The 10,000-nt window shown below is 47.0% G+C and overlaps 1 protein-coding gene across 7 annotated transcripts in view; it reads right to left on the reverse strand.

Moving 5' to 3' along the window:
- Positions 1 to 10,000, reverse strand: part of mllt10 (MLLT10 histone lysine methyltransferase DOT1L cofactor) — a 102,098-nt gene that overhangs the window by 26,526 nt on the left and 65,572 nt on the right. For all 7 annotated transcript variants that reach the window (XM_063207358.1, XM_063207363.1, XM_063207362.1 and 4 more), the window contains one exon: positions 6,323 to 6,474. In XM_063207358.1, the coding sequence (XP_063063428.1) occupies positions 6,323 to 6,474 (152 nt within the window). The remainder of the gene's footprint in view (positions 1 to 6,322; positions 6,475 to 10,000) is intronic.

A 10,000-nucleotide genomic window follows, 5' to 3' on the forward strand; every position in this document is an offset into this window, starting at 1 on the left:
GAGGGATTGTGTGTGTGTGTGTGTGTGTGTGTGTATCGCTGCATGCTGACCAGTGTATAGTGTGTGTGTGTGGATCGCTGCATGCTGACCAGTGTAGTGTGTGAGTGTGTGTGAGTGTGTGTGTGTGTGTGTGTGTGTGTGTGTGTGTGTGTGTGTGTGTAGTGGAGTGTGAACGGGGGGCCTGCAGGAGAACGGGCCTCTGCCGAGCCTGTCACATCTCATCTCATCACATACACACACGCGCACACGCGCGCACACACGCGCGCACGCACGCACGCACACGCACACACATACACACACGCACACACATACACACGCGCACACGCACACGCGCACACACACACACTTTAAAGACTGAGCGAAGGAAGATGGAGGGAGGGAGAAAAAGATCCCATGGTACAAACATGGAGCACACTGCCAGAGGAGGGAGAGAGGAGAGGAGGAAAGAAAAGAAAGCACAAGAGGAGAAATGGTGAATGGATGAGAGGGGCAGAGATGAGGGGAGCGAAAGAGGTGTGATAATGGGCAGAAAAGGAGACAGAGAGAGAAAGAGAGGTATAATTTGATGGCGAGGAGGAGAGTAAAAGTGAAGGTGACAATGAGTAGGGGAGAGATAGAGAGAGAGAGAGAGAGAGAGAGAGAGAGAGAGAGAGAGAGAGAGAGAGAGAGAGAGAGAGAGAGAGAGAGAGAGAGAGAGAGAGAGAGAGAGAGAGCGAGCAGTGAAGGGGGGGCTCACTGATCTGGGCGCCTCTGCCAGCCTGCTGTGTGTGTGTGTGTGTGTGTGTGTGTGTGTGTGTGTGTGTGTGTGTGTGTGTGTGTGTGTGTGTGTGTGCGCACATGTGCATGTGTGTATGTGTGTGTGTGGTGTGTGTGTGTGTGTGTGGTGTGTGTGGTGTGTGTGTGTGTTCACACGTGCATGTGCGTGCGTGTGTGTTTGTGCGCATGTGCGTGCGTGTGTGTGTGCGTATGCGTGCATGTGCGTATGCGTGCGTAGGGGGAGGGGGGGCCTTAATGGCAGCAGAGGGAGTGCCACCCTGGGGTAAGGATGCTTCTCCTCGGTGGGGAGGAGGTCTCTGGTGTGTATGTGTGTGTGTGTGTGTGTGTGTGTGTGTGTGTGTGTGTGTGTGTGTGTGTGTGTGTGTGTGTGTGTGTGTGTGTGTGTGTGTGTGTGTGTGTGTGTGTGTGTGTGTGTGTGTGGGGAGTTTTTGGAATGATAGTGATGGGGGTCCCCTCCACGCTCTTACTGGTGTGTGTATGTGTGTGGGTGGGGGTGTGCGCAGGTGTGTGTGTGTGTGTGCATTGCAACTCTGTGTACTTGTTCCCACTGCTGAAATTGATTGTGCTCAGTATGGGATGGGCCTCCTATGGCTTGGTTTACCTTGCTCTATGCAACACCAAACGCATCATATGCAACAGCAGGGCTGCCGCTAGGCATAAGCAGAGGAAGCAGAGCGCTTAGGGCCTCCACCGCTTTGCCCCCAATATTGCCTGCTAAATTGAGATTAACTAAAAAAACAAAACGTCATGAAAAAAAAACATTAAATTGCATTACAAAATATATATTTATTAGTTATCAAAGGGCCCATCATTTTTTGGGCATACTGGAATTTTAAAAAAAAAGATTGTGCACCATTGAGGGATAGCGCGAATTTTGACATCTGTAACTCCACAATAACAAGGCCGAAAGACTTAATAGGGTGTAAATAGTCATGTTCTATCAAACAGCTTCCTTGGCGGAGGAATTATTATTATTATTACCATTATTATTATTATTATTATTAATTGTTTTTTATTTTATTTAACAAGAAAAAACAAACAAAACAAATACAACAGGGGGCGGATAAATTATTATTATAATTATTGCATTTTCCTTAGGTATCTTATCTTGAAAGGTGCTTTAAGAATATATAGTCTAATGTTATTATTGCTATCATTATATTATTATTATTACTACTACTACACTACTACTACTTTTCATTGGATCTGTGTGTATAGTTAATTTGGATTTTCTGTACCCAGGACTTCCTCCAGCACTTTATTGCTAAGGCGCCCAGGTTGACAACAAAACACCTACCACCTTAACTAGGAGCCCTGAACAGATAAAGATTTTGTGTTGTGGATGCAATTTGTAAGTTTCTGACAGTTGCTTGGGTTTTCATAGCATATTTCATGTTAAAATGCACACACGTTCAATCAGTATGCAGCGTATTCGAACTGTAGTGCCACAGCAGATGCACTGTGTAGAATGATAGGTGTTGATATTTTACGTTTCTCCGTGCTGCCTTTCCATTACGTTTGGCCACTCAGCTGTGACAACATCTGACGGGCCTGTCACATACATATATGGCGCAAACAAAGAAAACAATGAATGAAATGCATTTGTCTCCAATCAATTTCTTTTAAAAAATGTCACGTCTGATGCCATTCAGCGTATCCACACCAATGTAATTGTTGTCATTCTTTTGCCACTGACACACAGCATGGAGGCAAACAAACATGGGCGGACTGACTGTTTTATACGCATGGCACAGGGAAGATTTGGAAATAGGGTACATAAATTGACTCACATACTCACACACACACACACACAACATACGCAAACGCACACAAAGAAAGGTCAAAGTTAGTTGTCCAGTGTCAGTCATACCGGCCCCTTGTCTGTGAGTGACTCTGTTCCTGTCCATCAGAGCTCTGGACCGCCAAAGCAGTGTAACACAGAGGCACCCAAAGGGCACAGAGGGCTGTCTGGCAGATGGCACTGGGCACCACCTCATTACATATCCCCCAAGCTATTGTTTCCCAAAGACCCAATTGGGACCCACCTTGGGGGGGGGGTTGGTTCACACATCTATGGCAATTACTTAACACCTATTGGAATGATCGCCAATCTACAATCTACACCAGATATACATTTGTTTTTGTTTTTTTGCTTTTCAAAGTTATTTTGGAAGTGTTCGTTCACTTCTGAAAAAATGACTAAGAAGATCAAAACATTGCTAAGCTTTCACTTGTCGTATAAATGTCAGTTTTTTTTCTTTTATTCAAACAGTGTGGAATTATTTTGCCCTTGCTCCTCTGGCACATGGCATCAACCCATGGCACGGAGATGTCACCTGTCACAAATGGAGCTGAGCAACAGGGTACAAGGCTACGCCTGCAGGAAGAGGAGAGGAGAGGAGAGGCTAAAGGAGGAGAGGAGAGGAGAGGAGAGGAGAGGAGAGGAGAGGAGAGGAGAGGAGAGGAGAGGAGAGGAGAGGAGAGGAGAGGAGAGGAGAGGAGAGCAGGGGAGAGGAGAGCAGGGGAGAGGAGAGGCTAAAGGAGGAGGGGACAGGAGAGGAGAGGAGAGGGCTAGCGCTTGGGCATCCCCTGTCACACATGGTGCAGGAAAACAGGGGAAAAGGCCATGTTTTCCGGGGCGATGCTTTAAGACATGGAATGTGTGTGAGGCACATGCAGGCACAAACACACACACAAACACACACACACACACACACACACACACACACACACACACACACACACACACACACACACACACACACACACACACACACACACACACACACACACACACACACCACACACACACACACACAAACACACACCACACACACAAATGGCCAATACATTATCCCAGCTCTGCACTCCTTCTGAGCATGTGCACAGGGGCAGGCCAGCGCTGGTCTGAAGAGGTCAGTTGCCAGGAGACAGGCTGTTGCCACAGCAGCGCTGTGAGGGAGGGGGTGATCAGAGAGAAGTGTGTGTGTGTGTGTGTGTGTGTGTGTGTGTGTGTGTGTGTGTGTGTGTGTGTGTGTGTGTGTGTGTGTGTGTGTGTGTGTGTGTGTGTGTGTGGCGATAAAAAAATCCCCCTGCAACACAGTGAAGGAGAGAGGGGAAATAAGGATCTCATTTTATTTTATTCATTTACTCTCAAGGGGAAAAAGTCACCTCATATACCCAGTAGCAATTACAAAAGCACTTAACGAAACAACTCTATTTTTTCAGGTTATTTCTCAGTTTGCATATTGCTGTGGAGCATTTCTTTATTGGTTAGACATTCGTTCAGACAGAACTCGACACACAAACAGGACACAAATTACATACATTTTTTTTTTTTTACTTTTTCTAATTCATTAGCAAAACATTCTTGGGGATAATTCATAGACGTACCCCTTGTGTACCCCATTCACTGTAATTCTAAGTATATCTCAATTTAGTCGTTTCAATTTCCCGATTTAATTTCCTCATTTAAATTGGATTAAATAAATAACATTTTAAAAACATCACACACTTACTTAAACTAGCGTTTTCATTAGAAACTCAAGGTCTAATTTTAGACAAATGACAGATAAGTTGTTTAGATGAAACAGAATAATTATGAATGATTAAATGAAAAACTAAATACTGATTATCTGTCTGATAGCATAATTAAGCTCCATTTGAGTCGTAATATTTTTTTGGGAAAATTTGTTTCCACCAGATTCATAGATTTTAGATTTTGAAGTGGACACATTTGTCTTGCAACAAAGCTCCGACCAAGCACAATGGGGCTGTGTGTGTGTGTGTTTGTGTGTGAGAGAGAGTGTGTGTGTCTGCGTGTGTGTGAGAGAGAGACAGAGTTAACAGATACACACATGCAAAGCAAAATGGAGCAACGCAGCCTTCTTCATCAGCGATCATTGTCATCACACACACACACACACACACACACACACACACACACACACACACACACACACACACACACACACACACACACACACACACACACACACACACACACACACACACACACACACACACACGACATCAGATCAAATGTCTAACACCATTGCCAACGCAATATGCATCAAATACTGCCTCTGTCTGTAAATCGAAACACACAGACACAGAGACACACAAAAAATACATCCAGGTGTTCATTGCCAATAAACGCTGATTTAGATGCAAAATCGCACCCCAAACCCCTCCCCTCTCCCTCCTCCTCCTCCTCCTCCTTTCCATGTGATAAAATCTGTTATTCTGAATAGATAAATACTAATAGATTGGGCCTTGCACCCGCACGCATACACGCGGCTAAATAGCTTAACCTGATGTTCGCGCCGCCACCGCCGTCGCCATCGGGTCTGGCAATTACCGGGCGTGTGCCGTGCGCGCATTTAAAGCGCTTATCTCCAGACTTAGGCGCAAATTAGTGCGGCGAGGGGAGACGGCACGTTTTTGTGCGCTGGGCGTTAATTAGTAAATTTGGTGGCAAGCGGCACATCCGCATCCCCATCCGTAACGGCGGATTCAGATCTCTCTCCCTCTCTCTGTCTGTCTGTCTGTCTCTCTCTTTCTCTTTCTCTCCCTCTCCGTGTGAAGACCAAAGACCGGAACGATTAGTAATCTCTCCGTTAGAGTTAGTTAGTTTCCCTCCTCTCTCCAGGCTGAGTGGAGTGGCACTTTCATGCAGGTTTTAGAGTTCGTCTTAGTATCTTCGTCTGAGGAGTAGCTCGTTGTGTCAGTGTGTGTGTGCGTGTGCGCGCACACGTGTGTGTGTGCGTGCGTGTGTATGCACACATGCACGTGTGTTTGTTTAGAGTTTGTCTTAGTATCTTCGGCTCGTTTTTCATGGCATGAATTCTCATGATCGGCCACATTGGATCAAAGCTCAACTCTGCCTAAGAGCTGATTAGATTAGATTATGCTTTATTCTCTTCAGGAGAGAGATTTTGTATGGACACAGACGGTGTGATTCACAATTAACAACAGATCGACACAACAGACAAGACTTAAGCACAGCAAAGAAACAAACAAAACACGTATACTAAACAAGGAAACATGCAAACCTAGTTTGCATTCGGCCATATACAAATAACCATTGTTCGTACACACAACCTTCCATTTAGGCCCTGACACTCAGTCGTCCAAAAACAAGCAAACAGTAGATATTACATGATGAAGTAGCTGTACTCAGCAACAAGACAAGGGGGATGGCACACAGAAACAATGGAACTGTGTATTGTGTTAGACTACACAAATATCACACAAAAATGGCTGTCATGGTATACGTATACATGTGTGTGCATGCATGCGTGCGAGTGAGAATCAGAGAGACAGTTCGTCTGTCAGAGAGAGTGTATGTCTGAGCTTGACTGTGTTTGGTGAGAGCGAGCGAAGTAGATAAAAGAGAGAGAATGGGTGTACTCTGAGTGTGTGTGTGTGTGTGTGTGTGTGTGTGTGTGTGTGTGTGTGTGTGTGTGTGTGTGTGTGTGTGTGTGTGTGTGTGTGTGTGTGTGTGTGTGTGTGTGTGTGTGTGTGTAAGTGGTAGACTACTCACCAGTGTGTTGGCAGTGCTGGCTGCTGTGAGGGGTGTGGAGCTGAAGGGTGCAGGTGGGGCTAGGGAGGAGGCAGAGGCCGAGGTAGCCTGCTGCTGATGAGGTAAGTCAGATCCAGCCCCCGAACCGGCTACATCACCACTGGAGAAGGCACCTAAACACAAAACACATACGCACACAAAAAATTTGATTACCATGCAAACACACTAAATGCGACGAGAGCAACAACGGCACCAGAAGTGCTGCTAATTGACTTTATAGGCGTAAAAATTGACTAAACAATTTGGGCGACGAGTGGCAATTTGAGCGACTGTTGGCAGTTGAACTTCAGTGAATTTTATGGTAATGAACTACAACGAGATTTGGGTACAGCCACAGCAGAAAATCGGAACGTTGGAATGACTGCAATCTGCTTCTTACCGTCCTACTTTTCCTCTTTTGCCGCTTGTGTCGTTTCTGCTTGAGCTTCAAGTAGTCTCTGTCACTTCTTTTGAGTGTCAAAGGAGACTTGCATAACAGGACACATGGTGTGTTCCAATATCCGTACTTGTCACCCTTTCTGCACAGTGACGGCGAACTCAACAGAGTTGAGTCAACACAGTACCCAGTGTGCAGTTTGGAACACACTAATAGACAGCGAATACTAGCCTTTATCAGCACAAAAATTCACATCATTACCGGTCAAAATTGAAGAGCAAACAAGGATTTGCATCAACAGTCTAACTCATGCAAACCATAACCAAACTAACTGGGAAAGGCAGAAGTCATAAATGAGGTAGGCCCTGCCAGGTGACAGAAATGGCACAGAGGGAGAAGCAAGTATGTGTGTGTGTGTGTGTGTGTGTGTGTGTGTGTGTGTGTGTGTGTGTGTGTGTGTGTGTGTGTGTGTGTGTGTGTGTGTGTGTGTGTGTGTGTGTGTGTGTGTGTGTGTGAGTGTGTTAGTGAGAGAGAGTTGTTAAAAGCCGAGTATGACACTAAATAATGCTGAGCTGCTGAAGACCCAGTAAAACTGTAGGAACTGTAGGAAGAAGAAGCAATGAGTCGTCACATTTTGACATCCACCTTGACTGTATTCCTTTCAGGCCCGTAGTGTGTTGTACAATATCTGTGTAGTTCTAGTTGTAGTGCGATGTGTGTTGTAGTCTGATAGCTTTGTACTGGGCGCTGTTTAATAAGACATCGTCCCTCCTTAAACCCCCACTACCAACCTAATTCCCCAAATCTTACCACCCACCTTCAAATAAGCCCCACTGATGGACCTACTGACCCTTACCCCACCCCCTCTAACCCCCCAGCAATGACCCATCCAACCTCCACCACCCCCCTGGCCTGACCCATCCTCACACACACACCAGCCTGACCCATCCACCCTGCCCTACCCCACTGCTAATCAGCACACCACACGGCTCCAGAGAGGGGCCACATTCACAACAAGGACACAAGGGAGCATTGTTTAGGGACGGAGGAAAGGAGAGAGGGATGAGGAGAGGAGAGGAGGAGGAGGCGAGGAGGAGAAGGGTGGAGTGTGGAGGAGAGGAGAGGGGTGGAAAGGAGAGGAGAGGAGAGGGGTATAGAGGAGAGGAGAGGAGGACATAGGAGAGAGGAGAGGAGGGGAGAGGAGGAGAATAGAAGAGAGGAGAGGAGAAAGGGAGGAGAGGAAAAGAGAGGAGAGGAAAAGAGAGGAGCAAAATAGAGAGGAGCGGAAAAGAGAAGAGAAGAGAAGAGAAGAGAAGAGAAGAGAAGAGAAGAGAAGAGAAGAGAAGAGAAGAGAAGAGAAGAGAAGAGAAGAGAAGAGAAGAGAAGAGAAGGTAGTGGGGCCTTTGTGCTTTGTGTCTGAAACATGCTATGATGAGATTATAAATTGAAACGCAAGCAGGTATGAGGCATGTGTGTGTTGTGCTGTGTGTGACCGCGCGTGTGCATACTGCAAGTGCATACCCCGCACGTGCGTGCGTGCGTGCGTCCTGCCCCTCACTAAAGAGATTCATTAGTGCCCGACAAGACAGAGGCGGCAAGGGCAGGCCCCAGTTAGCCCTGTTATCTGACGAGCGATCGAAGCGGCCAATCGATAGGGACTTAACATCTCCCCAGAAGCCCACCTTGTCCAATCAAAGCGGAGAAGGGTGTGCAGGGGGGGCGGGTTTTGGGGGGGAAAGGGTGCAGGTAGGGGTAGGGGTTGAAATGAGAAGTGCGATTAAGAGGCATTTCCAGTCAAACCAGCACGCACGCACGCACACACGCACGCACACACGCACACACGTACCATGCAGGTTCAGGGAGAGGTTAAGTCACGTGTACGCTGGGGGCCCTGATAAGACTAACCTCCAAACTCTAACACCCTAAACGCACGCACGCACGCACGCACGCACGCGCGCGCGCGCGCGCGCGCGCACACACACACACACACACACACACACACACACACACACACACACACACACACACACACACACACACACACACACACACACACACACACACACACACACACACACACACACACACACACACACACACACACACACACACACAAACGCACACAACATATACAGCAAACACACACACGCACGTGCATACAGATAAAGTCACACACACACAAACCAAAAACACATCAAACAAACCACCAAACCAACACACACATGCGCACACACGCACACACACCTCAGGCCTCCTGGAATGCAGTGTCTCTGAGCCCTCTCCAGCAGCACAATGCCGGACTAATGAGTTCAGATGAGGAGATAAAGGCCAGGGCTACAAGACAACTGAAGGACTCCAGGGCTGAAGACAAGGGATAAAGCCAAAGGCCTCAAGACAACACAAGGTCACAAATGGTGCTCTTGTGCACATTGGGCACTATGTTTAAGTGTGCGGGGCGCTCACATTGAAAATCCAGTGCACTGAAAGTCCCAACTTCCCCTTCACACTACGCACTACGCACTAAAGACCTCAGTGCTTCTGTCGTCAATGACGTCTTGCACGTCATCACCAGGTCACAAGCAGAAGGGAGGACAAGAGTTTGGGTAATGGAATTTGCCCAACGTCTGAAGACAATGACGAGAGGAGGGTTCAGGATGCCACAACAGAGGTAAGAACGGGTAAAAAAAATCCAAGCCCGAACCGACATGGGCCCATGGGAATTGGGCCGGGCCCGGCCCGAGGCCGACTAATTATTGGATGTGTAGGCCCGAGCCCGAGGGAAGCCCGAAATTTCAAATTTTATTCATAAGGAGGGGTGATCTATGATAACAAATCAAAGCCCTTAAATTAAAGCCATTAAAGTATTTTGTTACGAAATCTAAGTTAAATAGACTGTATAAACATGCAGGCCATCTTTTATATTTCTGTGTATGCTGCACTGCAGTGCACAGAGGTTACATTAAGCGATAATCCATCATTGACGCTTTTTTTAAGAGTTGGCGGAAAATTTTAAGGGCGTCCGTCATTTTGACCGGCTGATCATTGGGCCATAAGCCACAGCAGCAGTACGACCTTAAAAATCTAGCGCGGCACTTTCACAGAGAGAGACAGCGAGACAAAGAAGAACAACGACGCGAGCAGCAGAACAGGAATGAAGGAGTTCTTGAATTGCCATTGCAAGAGTTTATTAGGCTACAGTATGTGTCGGGTTGATGAGGCGACCTCTGTTTTTTGCAGACCACGCGTCTCTCGTGGCCAAAACA

Source organism: Engraulis encrasicolus, chromosome 9 (genome assembly GCF_034702125.1).
Source record: "Engraulis encrasicolus isolate BLACKSEA-1 chromosome 9, IST_EnEncr_1.0, whole genome shotgun sequence".
Classification (NCBI taxonomy): domain Eukaryota; kingdom Metazoa; phylum Chordata; class Actinopteri; order Clupeiformes; family Engraulidae; genus Engraulis; species Engraulis encrasicolus.